At 36.5% G+C, this 21,757-nt stretch overlaps 1 protein-coding gene and 1 long non-coding RNA gene across 2 annotated transcripts; both read right to left on the bottom strand.

Moving 5' to 3' along the window:
- Positions 1 to 958: 958 nt before the first annotated feature.
- On the bottom strand, positions 959 to 2,739 carry LOC137393175 (uncharacterized). The gene is made up of 3 exons (XR_010978279.1): positions 2,643 to 2,739; positions 2,387 to 2,476; positions 959 to 1,218 (listed from the first exon to the last, which is right to left on the bottom strand). It is a non-coding gene; the product is annotated as an uncharacterized lncRNA (long non-coding RNA).
- Positions 2,740 to 11,017: 8,278 nt separating this feature from the next.
- Positions 11,018 to 20,629, bottom strand: LOC137393181 (uncharacterized). The gene is made up of 7 exons (XM_068079619.1): positions 20,455 to 20,629; positions 19,363 to 19,422; positions 19,023 to 19,094; positions 15,086 to 15,205; positions 13,003 to 13,110; positions 11,822 to 11,878; positions 11,018 to 11,436 (listed from the first exon to the last, which is right to left on the bottom strand). Exons 1-7 carry the CDS (start codon positions 20,627 to 20,629, stop codon positions 11,315 to 11,317), a joined length of 714 nt encoding a protein of 237 aa, XP_067935720.1. The 3' UTR covers positions 11,018 to 11,314.
- Positions 20,630 to 21,757: the final 1,128 nt, after the last annotated feature.

The following is a 21,757-nucleotide window of genomic DNA, read 5'->3' as shown; positions in this document are numbered from 1 at the left end:
CTACAGTGACTAGTAGATAGGGTCTACAGTGACTAGTAGATAAGGTCTACAGTGACTAATAGATAGGGTCTACAGTGACGAGTCGATAAGGTCTACAGTGACTAGTAGATAGGGTCTACAGTGACTAGTACATAAGGTCTACAGTGACTAATAGATAAGGTCTACAGTGACTAATAGATGGAATCTACAGTGGCTAGTGCATAAGGTCTACAGTGACTAGAGATAAGGTCTACAGTCACTAGTACATAGGATCTACAGTGACGAGTCGATAAAGTCTACAGTGACTAGTAGATAAGGTCTACAGTGACGAGTCAATAAGGTCTACAGTGACTAGTAGATAAGGTCTACAGTGACTAGTAGATAAGGTCTACAGTGACTAGTACATGGAGTCTACAGTGACTAGTACAGTAGATAGGGTCTACAGTTACTCTATTTGAGTAGGTTTGCAGTTTAAACTAAAAGAGAGTTGTTATTGAATCAAGCTAATCACCATAGCGAGTGAAGACTGCAGTAACAGTGGACACATCTTTGCTGCATGCAGGCTGTAAAGAGGGTGAGGATTTTTTCATGTTAGTGGCATGTTAGGCACAAACTAGGCTAGTGAGAGTAGCTAGCCGATAGAAGGAAGGTTTGTTGACGAGACAGTAAAACTAGTCGACTCAGAGTTACAGTGAGCGGTAGTTGCCTCCTAATGCCCACAGAGGCTGAGAGCTGTGTCCAGATGCCATAAGCTGAATAGAGTTGGGTATTAGAGGTGTTGAAAATGTGAGCAAAAATTATTTTTCTACGCAAAGACATGTGTGAACACAACAAAATAATCTTGGCTAATAAAGTCACTTACCAAGGTTTGAGTGTTTCAAATAAAGTTGTTTGCCAAACTGGTATGTCATTGTTGCGGCAATATTTTACCGGTACTATAATTTCAACATATGACAATCTTCTGATTTTATTGCGTTGTAATTGTATTGTATCAAGTTATTTCAATCTTCAATTAACTGAAAAATACATAGAAAGATATAATTGAGTAGACGGAATGCAAACGTATGGCGAAAGTACAAGAGAGTATCGTTGTAACATCGCTTTAGTCACAACCGTCCTTTGAATGGATCATCTGCTCCGCAGAAGGCTGGCTACTAATTTGGACTGCACTTAAGGCCAGTTCATGTTGTTTGTATTCTTCTATTGCCCTCCTGAGTTGTTCATTTTCTCGTTCAACTTCTGAAATTGATCAAATTTGCTTTCAATTAAACTGTTAGCCATTCTCAACATTTCCAGACACAGGTCCTTTCCTGAGCTGTTCTTACGGCTCATTGGTTCACTAGTTGGTAAGCACACTAACCAACTAATAAACCTATAGTCATACTAACTAATCAGTTGAATGTGTAATTAACCTATGAGTATAATAATATGAACCACTTACCGGCTGACTGATAGACAACTAACTAAGTGACTCATTCACCAGCTGACTGATAGACAACTAACCAAGTGACTCACTCACCAGCTGACTGATTGACAACTAACCAAGTGACTGACTCACCAGCTGACTGATAGACAACTAGCTGAGTAACTCGCTTACCAGCTGACTGATAGACAAACTAACCGAGTGACTCATTCATCAGCTGATTGATAGACAACTAGCTGAGTAACTCACTTACCAGCTGACTGATAGACAACTAACCAAGTGACTCACTCACCAGCTGACTGATAGACCAACTAGCTGAGTAACTCGCTTACCAGCTGACTGATAGACTAACTAACCGAGTGACTCACTCACCAGCTGACTGATAGACCAACTTGCTGAGTAACTCACTCACCAGCTGACTGATAGGCTAACTAACCGAGTGACTCACTCACCAGCTGACTGATAGACAAACTAACCGAGTGACTCACTTACCAGCTGACTGATAGACAAACTAACCGAGTGACTCATTCACCAGCTGACTGATAGACAACTAGCTGAGTAACTCACTTACCAGCTGACTGATAGACAACTAATCAAGTGACTCACTCACCAGCTGACTGATAGACAACTAACCAAGTTACTCACTCACCAGCTGACTGATGGACAAACTAACCGAGTGACTCACTCGCCAGCTGACTGATAGACAACTAACCAAGTGACTCACTCACCAGCTGACTGATAGACCAACTAGCTGAGTAACTCGCTTACCAGCTGACTGATAGACTAACTAACCGAGTGACTCACTCACCAGCTGACTGATGGCCCAACTTGTTGAGACACGAGCATACCAAGTAAAACACCAAATACCTAACTAACCTATTGACCAAGTAGTTGACTGACTTACTGAAGTGCCATAGAAAAAGACGCGCGAGGGGTAGCTAAGTAGCCATCTCAACCACTAGCAGATAAAAAGCTTTAGCATACCCTGAATTCGAAGCCCCTTTTCTGTGATGCTAGCTCTCAGCTCTTCAATCTGGCGTTGTTGGGTAGTTGAAGGAACCTTAACATTTTCAGCTAAAAAACCCACAGGCCATGTACAGCATCAAATACTACAAGTGATACATAAATTACAAGTCATATGCAAATGGAGTTAAAGGTCAAGCTATTCAATTATAAAGATCTTATAAAAAAGATAATTGAATGAAGCAGTTCAACTTTGGTTAGTACTTGTATCTCATACTTAGCATTGCTGTTTCTCTTCTAGCTCTTTGACAATCAACCTAGTAGCTTCGATCACAACTTTCTATACTCCAGCTGGTTTCTATCAAAAGTAATAGAATCATCTGATAACAAAATCACAGTTCTTTTCACTGTTAACAACCATTATTCTAACATGTTTTTCGGCCAGAGCTACCCCCTGACAATAAGCTGTGACATTTTCTGTTCTTGCAAGATAGATTGAGGTTATATTATATTGTAGCATGTTATATCGTATTGTAGTATATTATATCATTATTGGCAATGAAAATTTAAGTTGAAAGCATGAGGTAGCGCTTGGAAGTTATAAAAAAGTGAATTGACAACTGAATAATAGTGTTTGGATGAAAAATAACATATATTTTTCTCAATTAATGCTAATGAGCTGCATTTTACACACAAAAATCAACTACGTTTTACACTTAATATATTAAGACCAGTACTGTATTGTCCTATTAGGAGACTCCGGAACCATCCGGAGCACTTTTCTTCTGTCAAAATCTCAGAAATTGCGAAATCGGCATAGCGTACATCGTGGAAGTCATTACGTGACACTAAAATTCACAGGCCCGTAATCCCTGAGGCGGCTGGGCAGCTGAGTAGCCCCAACCTTTTAGTGATCTTCGGCGGCTAATTAGTAAGAATTTAAGTCTAAGCTCATTCACTTGGAATTTCCATCAACTAATTACCTAGCGCTCTAGCGCAACGTTGCGCTCTAGCGCAACGTTGCGCTCTAGCAACTGGTGATGAAGTGGTGAGGCTCACTAATCTAGTACATGTATTGGTTTTGCCTGCCACCAATGCAGTAGGCGAGAGATACTTTTCTGTATCAAAGCGAATCCAAAGATTGATGAGGAATACCATGGAGCAGGCTGTCTAAATAATCATCTAATGTTACACATATATAAAGATGATGATATAGATACAGAATCAGTTGTAAAATATTTCTGCCATGGACACATTGACAGAAGAAGAGCTTTTTAAAAGACAAGTGTCAAGCTATAACAATCAATCTTCTATGTATACATGTACATGTATGTTTGTGTTTGCAGGCCAAGTTTGTTGCTCATTGTATTCCTAGGTGGCCATAATTTAAACATAGTAAATTTTAAGCAGGCCAAGTAACTTATTTGTTGTCTTTCCCTGGTGCATGTAATATATTATTTAAACTTATTTATGTAACTGAAACAGGTGCTCTTAAATTTAAATTTTAAAAGACAAGTGTCAAGCTATAACAATTAATCTTTTATGTACACATGTACTTGTATGTATATTTAAGAATATAATTGTAAATATACATATATATGGTTACGACTCAAAACCATATAATTCTGTAGCTAGCTCTCTTGGCAAGACTTGAAATGACTCAACTTGGGAGGACCTGGATATCTACCTCATAGAGTTATCTCCCCCTAGAGTGATAACTACACGAGGGTTTCCGGTGCCAACAAGGAGCGTTTAGGCCACTTCCCTTTTTTGTGCTATTCAGTCGTAGTGAATGACTAGATCAATAACATCAGCCATGAAAATGATCATGAATTTCCAGTTAAGATAATAATTAATGCTCATATTAAAGAAGTGATGATTATAGTTTAATACTCTAATATATGCATATTATTTAAAGCAATTCAATACCTACCAGGGATCGCTAAACATATTATGGAAATGCTTACTTTTCCATATCTATTTCCATAAACATAAATATTTCCATAATTTTAGGGAAATGGATATGGAAATTCTATTTTAGAAATATGGAAATGCTATGGAAATAGAAATAATATGGAAATGAATTATGGAAATGCTATGGAAATGGAGGTAATATGGAAATGAAGTAGGGTAATGTTATGGAAATGGAAATAATATGGAGATGAAGTAGGGAAATCTTATGGAAATGAAATTAATATGGAAATGAATTAGGGAAATGTTATGGAAATGGAATTAATATGGAAATGAATTATGAAAATGTTATGGAAATGGAAATAATATGGAAATGAATTATGGAAATGCTATGGAAATGGAAATAATATGGAAATGAAGTAGGGTAATGTTATGTAAATAATATGGAATTGAAGTAGGGAAATCTTATGGAAATGGAAATAATCTGGAAATGAATTAGGGAAATGTTATGGAAATGGAATTAATATGGAAATGAATTATGAAAATGTTATGGAAATGGAAATAATATGGAAATGAATTATGGAAATGTTATGGAAATGGAAATAATATGAAAATAAAGTAGGGAAATGTTATGGAAATGGAAATAATATGGAAATGAATTATGGAAATGTTATGGAAATGGTAATAATGTGGAAATGTTTTATGAAAATGGAAATTGTGACAAACACTTAATCCCTGATACCTACATAACTTGCTAAGGCACTGAATAGATAGTGTTAAGTAAGGGAGTTAATGCAATCAGTTACTCATAGATAAGATAGATAGTCATACTGGAGTTGTATTACATTAGTGTGATTGAAAGCTAATTGACTGCCATCAACTATGAGCTGTGCTACCCGAGTTGCTCGGGTAATAAAAAAGTCTTTGAACAGAAAATTTATTTTTATATAACATTTACCATTCTAACTTTTAAATTTCATATCATGAGAAAATATTTTTAAGCATTTCAAATGAATTAAGAGAAAAAAAAACAACTGTAAAGGTTTTCAAGCTTTTTCAGACAACTACAACTTTTAAATTTCATATCATGAAAAAAGTTTTTTGTTGAAATAAATTAGGAAAAAATAAAACTGTAAATGTGTTTAAACGTAAAATAATTAGCAAGTAATGGCTAAATATAGTTTGTTTATCTATGATTACAATGACAAATTATTTAATAAATGAGGTAATAAAAAAGTCTATTTTATATAATTATAATTTAGTATTAGTAAGTATAATTTATTTTTATTTAACATATAACAACATTTGCCACTTTAACTTTCAACTACATATTATGAGAAGTGTTTTGTGTAATTGAAATAAATGAAGAGAAGAGAGAAAATAAAAACCACTGTAAATGTTTTCACGCTTTTTCAAACAACTACAACTTTTAAATTTCATATCATGAAGGAAGTTTTTTGTCGAAATAAATTAGGAAGAAAAATGAAACTGCAAATGGGTTTAAATGTAAATGTGAAATAATTGGCAAGTAATGGCTAAATATAATCTGTTTAGCTATGATTACGATAAAAAATTGTTAAATAAATAAAGTAGTAAAAAAATCTATTTTATTTTTTGAATAATTATAATTTAGTATAATTAAGTATAATTTCTTTTTATTTGACATATAACAACATTTGCCACTCTAACTTTCAAACTTTTTGCTTGCTTACATCAAGCAAAGATGTCCACTAACTAGTAGACATATATGCTTCAAGCTAGTCTATGTATTTGATTGATATGTTTTGAAATCTAATATTACATGCAAGGGCTGTTTGTGGACTGTGGTGTCAATAAATCACTCTATCACCATACAATGTCAATACTTTCAGTTGATGGCAGTCGATTAGCTTGCCATCACCCTAATGTAATACAACCCCAGTATGACTATCTATCTTATCTATGCATTAACTGATTGCATTAACTCACTTACTTAACAATATCTATTCAGTGCCTTTGCAAGTCATGTAGGTATTGAATTGCTTTAAATAGTAAGCATATATTAGAGTAATAAACTATAATCATCATTTCTTCAATATGAGCAATAATTACTATCTTAACTGTGCAAATTCATGATCATTCTAATGGCTGATGTTATTTTTCTGTCAATCACTACGAGTGACTAGCACACAAAAAGGGGCGTGGCCTAAACGCTCCTTGTTGGCACTGGAAACGCTCGTGTTGTTGAATACACAGTTATCACTCTAGAGAGGATATAACTCTATGATCTACCTTAAAGGTTGACTTGCAACAAAATTCAAATTACAGTTATTTGATATCAAAAGATTCACCATATCTTACTCTGTTGTGTTGTAGGTGCAAAATATGTGGAAATGTGATTACAAGCTCTTAAACCCTAAAAAAACGAACAGTTAATCGCAGTCACACGAGACTGCCGTAGTTTGGATTCTCTTTCCAAAACGGCTCAAATGTGCCTGATGGTTACCTGTGATAATCGAAAAGTGCTGCAGAAATTATTTGCGAAGTATTGGGTCACATGATCAGATTACGACTTGCCGATTAGACTAAACCAAAACAAAACTGTAAAATAGCGAGCATCTATATTTGATACGGGTCTTCGGTAAATCCCGAAGTGTTTGTCATAAACTAGTGCTACGATAAGTTTTACATTGAGAATTTTATTGGCCTTTCAATTCATGTGAGAACATCATGTGACAAGACAATAACCAAATTTCATGACTACATCAGAGAACTAAAGAGATTCCAATCTACGGCGGCTTTTCGTTTTTGAGCTTTTAAGACCTTGTAATCACTTTTCCACATATTTGGAACCGACAACACAAGTGAGTAAGACATGGTGTATCTTTTGATACCAAATAACTGTAATGGGAATTTCGTCGCAAGTCAACCTTTAAATAATACAAGATACACTTTAAAATGCTCTAATTTTGCTCTTAATTCTCAAAATTTTCTTGGGGGAGGGCCGAGCCCCCCTTCTCTGGGAGGGCGCTTTTGCTCCCCTCCCAGACCCTCCCTGCACGGCCGAGTCGGTCTTCGGCAACTACTAACTGACAGTATCCTGATCACTTTTTCTTTGGACAATACAGCCCAGATTAAGACACTTCTGGAGGGATACGTATTTTTTTCAAGTGAGGTATACAACACGAATCCATAAAGTTGGAGTTATCTTTTATCGGCGGCCCAATAATGAATCCATTAACAATATTTGTGGCATATGTGCACTAAGCGCAATATTGTGAAGGCAATATTTGGTTACCACAAAATAAGAACCTTGGAAAATTAATTATTACGATCTCGGGACATGACTTCTGCCGATGCATCGCCCACGCATGCGATTATCTACTGTCAGTATAGCTGGCTCGACTCGAGTATTGTCCGCCACCATGAATCCTAATCACGGCAGAAACTTCTGTATATCTGTTCAAATTGTGAGCGATACGAGATTAGAAATTGAATATCTCACGTGTACCTAAACCACGTGAGATAGTAAAAAAAGCACATTTGAACTTACCTCTGCGATGAACTAGTGCTTATATACGAATGGATTAAATAGTTGATTTGCATATTGAACACACTATCTGTAGCCATGAGCTCACAGCGTGATCAGCGTGGCACATAAACGCAAGTTGAAAGGCGAAATGGCTCCTTCTATTACATGATTACTCATCAGCAGACAAACACAGACGTAGCAAAGGAATGGAAAATTCCATTTCCGTTGACTTAGGAAAATGGAAAATCCAACTTTTCCTTTTCCAAAACTTGGTAGGCGGGCAGCTGTTTTCCCATTCGCTTGACAACTGGTTAACATACCTGCCAACTCTCACGCATTGGGCGTGAGACTCACGCAATCACCCCAAAGAAAAAATGAAAATGCGTGAGAAATGCGTGAAATTTTTGCCCCAATTTCCACAGTTTTATATATACTTTCATTGATACATCAATTGCCCCAAAACAAAATCTCACGCATTGCCCCACTCTTGGGTTGGCAGGTCTGCTGGTTAAATATTAATTATCTTTTGTCTTATTATGAGTCAGCACTTTGACTATATCATTCGATACCTTCACTATGTTCTCTTCTCTTGCAATATTGATTTCTGTGATAACCTTGCTTTCATATCGTAATTGTGAGCTATCTCTAATGTGAAATACCTATTCCCATTGTGTTTATCCATTGCAAAGTACATGTATAACGCTTATCTTCAGATGTGACAGGATCTTTTACTAAACGCTATTCTGCTACCAATCACACAGATTAGATTCAGCATAGATGCGAATTAGCAAGTCCAGCCAGAGATACGATTGATAACAATATTCTGAATTGTGAGCAATAGATACCATTAAACATTACTTTAAAATGAAGCTTATAAACATGGAACATTTGTGTATTCTTTTTTAAAATAATTTAATGCTATTTTTTTCATATTTGCACCTAAGTAAATGCTTATAGAATTAAGAAATGTTAAAAAATAGTTGCATTATTTGGCTAAAATAGAGAATAGGACAATAGAATAAAAGGTAAGACACGTCTCCCTATCATGTAATACCTAAATAAAAAGGCAGAAGTTCCTGCAATCACCCGTAAACAATAGGTTAGTAGGAAACCCTTCTTATAATGACTTTGGTAGTCATTTACCGGTGACTCTCTTTAGTCATGAAGTCATTTCCGACCAGACGCAGTTTGATTGTAAATCTTACGAAAAAGCTACATCTAAAATCTAGACAAAACACGATTCACCATAGCCAGCTTGATTGAAGAGAAAGCTCCTATGAGCTTAAAGATACGAACTCTTTCATCTATGGTTGTATTAAGACCAACTTAAAGATACGACCTCTTTCATCTATGGTTGTATTAAGACCAACTTAAAGATACGAACTCTTTCATCTATGGTTGTATTAAGACCAACTTGTAACAATTTATATCAGACGTTAGCTCTTCATTATACAGCCATTCACTAATTATAAATACTGTTAGCTCTAATAAGCCTTGTTGCCAATCTTAAACCATCAGAGAAGGCAACTCCTGTACCTTTTGAACTAGTGGCCAATTTTATTGAGTTATTTTGTATTTATACCAAGTAAATAACACTACTTATAGTGCATCTAAAGATCCAGCAGTTCATAAATTTAGAGCTTATGCAGAGCAGTTATATTCAGTATGCATTTATCTTACCTTCCTTCAAACACTGTAATAGCCAACTAGTTCAGTCAGAGGAATAGATATCTAGGATTCAACAGGTGTGAAACCTGTTGCCATTGCATCTACTGTAGATCTACCTAATGACTAAAACTGTAGAGCTTGGGAAGTATTTCATCTTTAGTAACAGACTGTGCTATATCAGACTAAGACATCTATGGGGTGATATGCTGTGCAACTTAGATAGTTGATGTTTTGATGTTTTGTTATACGATTTGTATTTGGAATGCTTCGCATGTAACAGCAAATATTTTATAAATATACATGTACTAGCTGTGCTACACAGCGTTGCGTGAGTAATAAAAAAGTCTTTGGACAGAAAATTGATTTGTATTTAACATATAACAACATTTCCCATTCTAACTTCCAAACTACGTATTTTGAAAGAAGTGTTTTGTGTAGTTGAAATAAATTAAAAGAAAAATATAAGCAACTGTAAAGTTTTTAAAACTGTTAAACAACTGTAACTTTCAAGCTATTAGCCAGGCACATTGCCAATGGAACATTCCAGTAAGCTGCTTAATAAGCTAGGCTTCTAGTGACGGTAAGCCATGACTTTGCGTCTGCATCGTTGTCCAGCTACAGCTATTCTAATAATAGCTGTAGCCGGAATGACAGACAGATATACGACATACAGACATACTTTGAGAAATATAGATACAGATTTGTTTCCTTTGTTTCAGAGCTTAAATATATGATCAATACTTTAATTAATTATCTATAGAATTGAAACATTTGCATCATATAAAACTAGGTATATATAAAAGGCTAAGCACTAAAGCCTTATGCCTCTATGCAAAAAGCGAGATTAACACAGAAACAGCCAGCAAAACGGAGTTTTCACTGTTACCTTATTGCAGATACACATAAACACAAGTGTAGGTTTGATACACAAACTCAGTGGTAGGAATACTGCTAATCTTAACTTACTTAAACTTACATTAGACATAGTAAGATTTCTAAATTCTGCTGGTTTTTTACCTTCATCTAAAAATCTCTTGTCTTAAAAGATCTTGGGTGTGATGTTGTTACGACAGAGCCCCATGATCAAAGCCAGAGCGACCGACTCCAAGGCCACTGAAATTGTCGAACCAAGCCTTCCTACTATCGAAGAAGGCTCGATCACCGGTGAGCCGACTCGGTTGACCGAGCGATAAACAAAGAAAAGGGGTGGGGCCTAATGTAAGAACAATCAATATAAAAGAAAAGCGTTATCGTTTCGCAGAGTTAGCGAAGGCTCTCTACATGATTGTTCATTGTATGCACGCATTTTGGCTTTATGTATTTATATATATATATATACTATATATATTTATAATGAAAAATATGTATACATTATATAATGTAAGAACAATCGATATAAAAGAAGAGTGGTATCGTTCAGCAGAGTTAGCGAAGGATCTCTACATGAATGTTCATTGTATGTACACCATAGATATATATACCATAGGTATATATATCTATGATGTACACACTTTGGCTTCATGTATTTATATATATATATATTTCTAATAAAATATATATATTCTGGTGACTAGGTAGCTTTATTTATTGGTGGGCTTGTGGAGAAGTAAAGGGAACGAGCAGTTTCCTTTACAATATTATGATTTAGTCACATCTAAAAAAAATTGTATCTCAACATGATCAGAGGTAAGGTTTGACCATATAATAAGCAAAAACTTATTGGAGCAGACAAATCACTACAGTTTGCGATGGTAAACTTGTTCGACAGATCGAAACACAACTGGCTGATGATGAAACAACTTTTGTCTACTAGTATAAGCATATCTTCCTTTTCTTTTCACCATGCTACACTGTCACTACTACAAATCATGTGCCTCCTCTAGCTCTGCTTCTTCGCTGGAACTGCTTTCCCTTTCCTCATTTACCGGATCAGATTCAGGTACAGCAACACTTGAGGGGGAAGGAAATGGCTTCCCTTTTACTGTAATACATCAATACATTGACTACAATACATCAATTGACATCAATACACAATCATATACTCATACATTTATACACTCATATAATTATACACTTACTCAATCATTCAATTATACAGTCATTCAGACATACAATTATCCATATATACATTCACACCATCATACCGACATACACTCATATGATCACATACATGTAGGTAGTAGCAATAATGGCTTTCATCGAGGCTTGCCTAAGTGAGATGAGAATCATGGACAGAACATAATATATAAGTATACAGAAACTTCAAAAAGAAAGCTAATGTTTCACCCTGACTATCAACTCACAGCTGACTCCCTCTGCTACAGTTCATGTCACACCTTCTTCATCTGTTCCCAGAAATTACTTACTTGCATCCTGGAGCTTCCTCATCATTTCCTTTAGACTTTTGTTTTCATTTTCCACATCTTCAGATCATAAAACCAACATAAATACTCATAAATAGGAACTATGAAAGGAGCAAGAGCACATCAATGAGAGCTTGGTTTGGGAGGTTAACTGCACCAGACTTGAGAACTCATCCTCAGCCTTAGAAAACCTGAGGGCTATGACAATTATCTGCAAACAGTTAAAAGAATGCTACTTTAGTGCATGATGACGGAAGACTCTTCATGTTTAAAAAAACAATCGAGATTGAAAGAGCATTCTCAAAAACTTATACTCTAAAGAAAGATGTCTTAAAAATTAAAATAGTATGTTATTAGACCTTAAAGCCTACATGTGAGAATGCATGAGTGAAGTTCTATTTGGTTGTTTCTGTGTTGTATCTATTGGTAACTATGGGCATGACCATAAGTAAAGAACACTTCTTTTGTGGTTGTATGCGTCATGAGTGGCACTGTTGATAGCAAAGCTGTCACTAGCGGTGCTGTCACTAGCGGTGCTGTCACTAGCGGTGCTGTCACTAGCGGTGCTGTCACTAGCGGTGCTGTCACTAGCGGTGCTGTCATTAGCAGTGCTGTCACTAGCGGTGCTGTCACTAGCAGTGCTGTCACTAGCGGTGCTGTCACTAGCAGTGCTGTCACTAGCGGTGCTGTCACTAGCAGTGCTGTCACTAGCGGTGCTACATCGAGGAAACTTTGTTTTTGTTTGCATTTTATTGTCACCCTAAGCTGTTTTAAAAGTGTTTGTGAAAGTAGCTCTTTCTGTCCAAGGTGGAAATGACCATGGTGGCAAAGGTGGCCATGGCATGGATACTCTACTAATTTAGTATGTCATTTTCATGTTATGCGCAGCACTTTTGTATTATTAATAAGGTAGATTATACTATATTTATTAGCTTACGGTTTATGGTATAACATAATACATCTTTCCGCTGTTTAAAAATAAATTCATCACCGCTATCTCAAATGTTAGTAATGAAGGTAATTATGTTGAAAATATAAAACCGCTCTGATATTTAATGGTTCAATACTTGAGAGCCAACAGTGTGTGAGGCCGAAAGTTTTTAATTAACTTTTTTCAAGCCTTACCTTTGTTATACGAAGCTTTTACAATGTTTTACATGTCAAAAAGTAGTTTCATCTCTTACCGGTTAGTCTTTTAGCGGTTCTCTTATTTTCTTCAAGAAGATACTGAATGTTTTGAGCATCATTGTTGCTAGGAGACCTGGCGCTGGCGGCCTCCTCCGCAGGTACATCTGAAACCATAATACTCTCTTATGGATCAACATGTTGCCATAACCCCTTCACAGCTGGGATCGTTCCATCTGAGAAACATCTAAAACTTCCTATGCAAAAAACTGTTGGTATATAAAAACCAAAATTTTGATATTCCTTAGTCATCATCGCTCCAACTTTCTTAGGGATATTCCATAGCATATTGGTTGCTGCACTCTCATACTGACATATTATTATATGAAACTGTTTGAACACTTTGAAGCCTGACCTTGTATACCCAAACAAGTCACCTGATCCTAGACCATGTTAACAACCTTCTATCAAATGTGAAAGCACTTAGTATAGCGGTTAACGATAGGTTTGTAGCTTGCGAGTGTTTAAAGGTGGGTTTAAATCACTGATTTAAAGATGACTCATTGCTGTTGTATTGAATTAACACCGAAACTGTGATATCTACAATTGAACAACATATTTACAACATGTTCTTCTCCGGCAATACAAAACATAACGATTTTATAAAAGATAAAAAATTATTGACACGAACCTTTTGCCATTTTTAAAAACACTCACTGAGCTAATTCAAGTAGTCCATGTAGAAAACTTGTCTATTAATCATCAGCCGTGTCTTGCTCATTGGAAGCTTGGATGGAGGATAGTTACTAGAAATAAAAACGTGTCGAGACACAGGGCCGACCACTGAAGACAGTTCGATTCTATTGCAAAACCACCAGCACAGTTGGCCAAACACAACACGCCGAAACAACTCTCGTGGCGCCTTAGACCCGAATACAACAATGTTTTAATTAAAGACTAACTGCCACGAACAGCTTTCGTTGTTTTTTTTATAGGTAAATCAGACACGCTGATTCCAATTTTGTACTCAAAATAAAGATTGGTCCACTAACTTTCAGAATCATTTTTGTTTTTGAAGGCTTTTTTACACCGATTCAATATGGTGTCGCAAACGACACAATCGACACAACAAATAAATATAGTTTTAATTAACAAAGGAAAATAAAGTGGTGAGTGAGTAATAGGTAGAAAAGGCTGCTTGAGTTCTCTTACAATTAGGATGGCTTCATTCCTTTTTGAACTGAATAATATGTTGAAATTTTACGCTTGTAGACCTCAATGAAAAAACCGAAATCGAGTATGGACAGCGAGTCTGTACAGAGTGTGTAGTCGTATATTTTTAAAAATAGAAAACAAATAGTTTTAGTGTAAAGCCTGGTCTATTTTCAATCCTTATTATTGATCCATTATTAAAAATTTCAATCAGGGTGCCATTTATTTAGAAACTAATATTCTCTCAGCAGCCATTTTTCATTTCTCAGTTGGCTAGAAGCATCCTTGGTAGTTCATTGATGTCTTAAAAGCTAATCATCCAATCAACTTAAAACATTGGAACTATACTAAAAACGTACAATATACTGTACAAAGTGACCTAAATTTCATAACTCTACATAATTTGAAAAAAAAACAACAAAAAAACAAAGTGAAACTCTAGAGCTTGGTCTACTCGGGTGTAGTATCAGGTGGGAACACAATTCCCAAATTATCTCGGGTCAATCTTCAAAGTGTTGACAACAAATCTAGATCCAGTAGCAAGAACTCTTTTATAGCTAACATAGAAACTGGTTGTACAAAATATCAAAATTTGTTCTACAGAAGCAGAAGCGATCTAGCCAAAACTAATTAGAGTTTGGGTTTATGTTAAGACCTGCTCCCAAATACTACAATCAAAAAGGTGCTAGCAGTTCTCCTAATTTCCTGCGGGGGGGGGGGGGGTATAATCTAAGAATAAAACACAAGAAGGTCATTACAGTTTAATTTAATAAGATGCATAAACAGGTGTATTAAACTATGAGCTTCAGCTGGTGACGGCAGGCCTGTTAGTGATCAACTCACTAGACCTTTATACTGTATAGTTATAGCCATTGAGAGTGGGAGTTGTGCCTCTCAACCCACCATAATTTGATGAAACAGGATAAATACCTTGGCCTGAAGCCACTTCATTTAGCTGATGACCAGGCGCTGTAGTTCTATAGCCCTCGGCTCTAGCCTGTTCTCCAGGACTCTCTATGTTTATCTCAGTTTGACCCTCATAGATAGTACCTACAGAGCAGACAACTTCTATCAACTTCTATCTCTATTGTTTTTATCCTTCTCTATCTCCATAACTTCAACATTTTATCAGGTTGGGAAAGTTGCAACTTCAAATTTTTTACTCTGTGCCTTGGGAAAGGATGTCAACAACTCTTTGTAGGATACCATGTTTAGGTGAGCTCATAGACCTATTAGGTACAGTTAATAGGTCTATGGGTGAGCTACACTGCATGACACAGCTACACTGCATGGCACAGCTACACTGCATAGCTGGCAGCTGGCAAGCAACTGCCAGCTATGCAGCCAGTCTGCCAAGCCAAGGTCTGCCAAGCAAATAACTCTACGTTAAGCTCAGGTCAACACACTATCTTCAAAACCATAGCTTGTTTGGCTAGCAAATTACCTTGGAAATCCCAGAGTTGAGCCTAGGCAAACACAAACAGCGGGAGGGGGTGCCCTACATTCCTTTTCAATGATGTCAGAAATAAGGCAAGAACTGCTAATCATGTGATTCCCATTAGCTACCTACACATTAGACTAGAGAGATTCTCAGATCTGTCAATACTTCTACATTTCCTCCATTTCTGATTATCTCCTTTATACGTATACCTCATTCAGCTGTATAACTATCTGACTCTCTCCTTTTTACACTTCATTCAACTGTACAACTATCTGTCTCTCTCCTTTATACACCTCATTCAACTGTACAACTACCTGACTCTCTTCTTTATACACCTCATTCTACTGTACAACAATCTGACTCTCTCCTTTATACACCTCATTCAACTGTACAACTATCTGACTCTCTCCTTTATACACCTCATTCAACTGTATAACTATCTGACTGTCTCCTTTATACACCTCATTCAACTGTATAACTATCTGACTCTCTTCTTTATACACCTCATTCAACTGTATAACTATCTGACTCTCTTCTTTATACACCTCATTCTACTGTATAACTATCTGACTCTCTCCTTTATACACCTCATTCAACTGTATAACTATCTGACTCTCTCCTTTATACACCTCATTCTACTGTATAAATATCTGACTCTCTCCTTTATACACCTCATTCAACTGTATAACTATCTGACTCTCTCCTTTATACACCTCATTCAACTGTATAACTATCTGACTCTCTCCTTCATACACCTCATTCAACTGTATAACTATCTGACTCTCTTCTTTATACACCTCATTCAACTGTACAACTACCTGACTCTCTCCTTTATACACCTCATTCAACTGTATAACTATCTGACTCTCTCCTTTATACACCTCATTCAACTGTATAACTATATGACTCTCTTCTTCATACACCTCATTCAACTGTATAACTATCTGACTCTCTTCTTTATACACCTCATTCAACTGTATAACTATCTGACTCTCTTCTTTATACACCTCATTCAACTGTACAACTATCTGACTCTCTCCTTTATACACCTCATTCAACTGTATAACTATCTGACTCTCTCCTTTATACACCTCATGCAACTGTACAGCTACCTGACTCTCTCCTTTATACACCTCATTCAACTGTACACCAATCTGATTCGCTCCTTTATACACCTCACTCAACTGTACAACAATCTGACTCCTGATTGGTTAACAATTGCATTCTTAGTTCTTATTTTAGCTCTACAGCTCTGCAAATTTCCTTGCATGCATTACAACATTAGCCTGTGACTACTTACAACATTAGCCTGCGGTTCACTACAAAGTTAGCCTAAACCTGAGCATATAAACTTTTACAAACTGCCCAACCACTTGTTTCCAAAACATTCAGCTGCACAGATAAGCTAGAAAAAAATCTCTAAAGCACTGCATATTAACATGCATGAGCATACAGTGCACTGTTTCCCATGATGCTTTGTAGACAATGGAATGAGAAATGAGTATAATTGACTTTTACGGCGCCTTACAGTGCCTCGCGTTGCGTGTTCGCAACTCGAGTTGTACAACTCGGCCTGGGTTTTTGATGAACTCGAGTTGTGTTATACGCAAAACTAACACGGGTTTGTAAAAAAATCAAAGTGAGTACTAATTGGGGTGTCTCATTTACAGAAACTTAATAGTAATAATTTAAATATATAGACACATTTAAATTATATATATTGGCGATATTTGCGCATATTTATTTCTATAAATATAACGAGACAAAAACAATTGTAGAATGTAAAAAGCAAACTAAAAAACAATCTATGTGGGAGCCGGGCAACTTCTTTTTCAAATGAAAAAAGAGTTATCTCTCTAGAACCTGACAAGAAACTGAATGAACACCGAAAATGAACATAGAAATTATTTCCACGACGTTTAATGATGCACCAAAAAAATTTCCATATAAAAAAATATAGGTAGCTAGAGAAAATGAAATGATGAGTTGTTTAGTATGGCGCCTTACAGTGCTTCTCGTTCCATGTTCTCAAGCCGAGTTGTTGAACTCGAGTTGCTGTTGAAAGAACTCGGCTTGGATTTTTGATGAACTCGAGTTGTGTAACTCGAGTTGTACAACTCGAGTTATATTTACAAACTCGAGTTGTACAACTCGAGTTGCAACTCGAGTTGTACAACTCGAATTGCAAACTCGGCACACTATAATTCGCCATTAGCTCTAGTTTTACAGTACATACATAGTTTAATTTCTATTAGCTAACTGGTGCCTATTAATGTACCATTGTTAATATAACCAGATCTACGGTTATGCTACCGTAATACCAATATATTGCACCTTACTTTTACAAAGTCGCATTGCGTGTTCACAACTCGAGTTGTGCAACTCGAGTTGTACAACTCAAGTTGTGAACACGCAACGCAAGGCACTATAAGGTGCCATAGACTTTAGCACTCATCCTAGAATAACATTTGGTTTAGACAGGCGTAACTGCAAAATTAAAATTGACTGAAATGGACAGCTTTTAATAACATAATGTTATCACATAATTTAATGTAACATATCATACACAAACACCTATTTATACAGAAAGTTAATTAATTAAATGCATTTGTTCTTTTGCAATAGTTTTAGTGATAGGATCGAGTAAAATCTCCTTCAACTCTACAGTCCAAAGTTATGATTATCACATAGAAATGTGCTCACATAAAGTTGTGCTCACATAGAGTTGTGCTCACATAGAGTTGCGCTGCTAGCTGTTTTTACTAACTACTTGTGAATCATGATGAGATTACATGCCTGCTTACAGACTCATATGTATGATTACACACCTACTTACAGACTCATACATACGATTACATGCCTACTTACAGACTCATACATATGATTACATGCCTACTTACAGACTCATACCTACAATTACATGCCTACTTACAGACTCATACATATGATTACACGCCTACTTACAGACTCATACATACGATTACATGCCTGCTTACCGACTCTTATGTATGATTACATACCTTCTTACAGACTCATACCTACAATTACATGCCTACTTACAGACTCATACACACGATTACATGCCTACTTACAGACTCATACATATGATTACATGCCTACTTACAGACTCATACATACGATTACATGCCTGCTTACAGACTCATACATATGATTACATGCCTGCTTACAGACTCATACATATGATTACATGCCTACTTACTGACTCATACATACGATTACATGCCTACTTACAGACTCATACATACAATTGCATGTCTGCTTACAGACTCATACATATGATTACATGCCTACTTACAGACTCATACATACAATTACACGCCTACTTACAGACTCATACATATGATTACACACCTACTTACAGACTCATACATATGATTGCATGCCTGCTTACTGACTCATACCTACTTGCTGAGATTGCTGCTGCCAGAGAAGGATGACTAAAGACCTCTGTAGTGTTACTTGTCACGGACGCATCACCTAAAGTCAAGCATAACACTAAATGATAGCATAGGATTTGCTTTGTGCAGCAGCTTGTCTTATTTTAATAGTGTGATCGCTATTATACCAGCAGGCGTGTAGCTTTAAATTGGTTGTTCACAATGGTTTGTGCTACAGGACATTCTTATAATGATGTAACAAGAAACATCTGGTGAAACTTTCTGTAGCAGTCAAAGCTTTGAATATTTAAAAATCAGGCTGATCAATTCATGAAAAACTCAGACAATGAAATAGAGGCTAGGCTTACTCTCGCTGACGCATCTTCTACGGGTTTGACATCTCCGTAACTTGGCTATATCCTTTGCACCTGCAGAAATCAAGGTATACTGAAGCATAGCCAATGACAGTGGTCAGAAACCAAGGTATACTGAAGCATAGCCAATGACAGTGGTCAGAAACCAAGGTATACTGAAGCATAGCCAATGACAGTGGTCAGAAACCAAGGTATACTGAAGCATAGCCAGTGACAGTGGTTTTGTCTCTGATTTCAAGCAAATGCTTGCTTACCAGGCCGAAAGTAATCACAACAGTTTTAACAACTCGTCTGTTTGTCATCTGTCCCTTTTTTAAATCCCTGAGGTAGCCCTAGGCCTACACAAACAGCGAGACCCTACATTATATCTTCCAATGAAATCAACAATAACCAGAGAAATGCTAAATAAATTGATTTTCAGCAGAAAATTGCACTTTAGACTGGAGAGATTTTCAGATCTGTCAACTCGCTACATATTTCTGCAGTTCTTTCATCTCGGAACAACACTTGAATGAAGCTCAACAATATAATGCTCTGGCTCCTGATTGGCTAACAATTACATCGCTAGTTTTGACGCTAGTTAACAGATCTAAACAATTTAATGTTACAATGTTAGCCTTAGCCTGTGATTGGTTGCAAAGATAGCCCGTGGTTTAGCAAAATGCTAGCCTGTAATATATAACATGGTTAGCCTGGGCTTCATCACAAAGCTGACCTGCAGTTCATTGTAAATTAGGTTTGACTATTTATGAACTGCCCAACTTTTTGCCTTTAGTAATACATTTCCTTTACAAATAGTAAATTTGTTGAAGTGCATATTTTTAACTGCAATACTGAAAATGATTGTAAACTGGTTGCTGTATAAATGATGATTTCAAATTGCATAGACTAAATTAAAGCATCAAATTTCCAGTCACGGCAGCGCAGCAAAGAGAATGATAGAATGATTGAATGGTGAGGGCGAAGAAGAGAAGATGACACGCTGTTAAAAGCTTTTGTGGGCATTCAGTTCATTGCATATTCTAAAGACGCATAGCAATTCATAAATAATTGATTTAACAAGACATATTAAGTTCATTTTCCTACCTAGTAAGCAACGGCAGTGACAGCAGTGACAACAGCAGCGGCAGCAGTGACAGCAGCACGGCAGCGACAGCAGTGACAGCAGCAACGGCAGCAGTGACAGCAGCAACGGCAGCGACAGCAGTGACAGCAGCAACGGCAGCAGTGACAGCAGCAACGGCAGCAGTGACAGCAGCATCAGTAAAAAATTATATTTAGTGAATAATAAGCACATTTCGACCGCGTATAAAAAATCTAACAATGCCCCTTGACTTTTGAAAATTTATCCTCAACCCAAGGGGAGTATTACTCCCTCCCCTAATTTGGATGCACTGAAGTAAGAAGATAAGGCCAGTTTCATACACTTGGTAAAAGGATCGTGATCAAAGCTGATCAACTAAAATATAGCAGCGCTGAAAGGCAGCAAGAGGGAGAAGAGAGAACTTTTGGTGAACAGTATTCAGAGTAAGAGTTGAACTCACTTAGAGGAGGTAATGTCTTCATTGTATTACTCTATCACTTATCGGCTTCCTGGATATCTTGAATATACCTAAAAGTAGTATAGAAAATCGTTTGAAATTGTTTGTTTATATTATATAATTATATTGCTAATTCCACTTTGACATTCTCAGCTAGTGCCAATCAGATATGAGAGACTGCAACTAGTTTCCAATGTTATAATACCTGTAGATAACATACATGTATTGTTCTCTCTAGTGTTATGCTTGAGAGATGCTGAGCAGTAAACAGCTGGAATAGATAGTTACTAGTGTATATCTTACCAGTTTCAGTGAAAGCATTTCCATGGACATTGAAGGACTGTGTGGTAAAACGATGTGTTTAATACCTGCTATCATCGATGCATTGCTGTTTTATAGCTCAGTAAATTACCAGGGTGGATTTTACAAAAGAGTACATTTGCCAATTTAGTGCATTGTTTCCTTTGTAATAGTAAATATTACCTACTAGGGAAGACCAATCACACGGTGAGTGTAATCAAACATCTTGGTGGAATGGTAGCACTTGATGATTGGGTTTGAGTGAAGAGGCTACAATAAAATAGCTATCTTTACTATCCGCTCCCTCTTAATGACGGGACACAAAAAATTTCAAGCACACTGATGTCTGAACCATTGTACTGTAACAGCATTGAAAAGATTAAAGTTCCTTTAGCGATGTCATTGTAATAATGAGTCATGAAATCAGTCAGGGGTTTCCATCGCCATGTTATGAACGACTAGTTATTAAATGGAGAACTCAACTAGCATCCATTGTAACCTGCTAGGAGTCTGCTACCCAGGCAATTACCATATATACTTATATATTA

Source organism: Watersipora subatra, chromosome 4 (genome assembly GCF_963576615.1).
Source record: "Watersipora subatra chromosome 4, tzWatSuba1.1, whole genome shotgun sequence".
Classification (NCBI taxonomy): domain Eukaryota; kingdom Metazoa; phylum Bryozoa; class Gymnolaemata; order Cheilostomatida; family Watersiporidae; genus Watersipora; species Watersipora subatra.
This window is presented reverse-complemented; position numbering and strand designations above follow the sequence as displayed.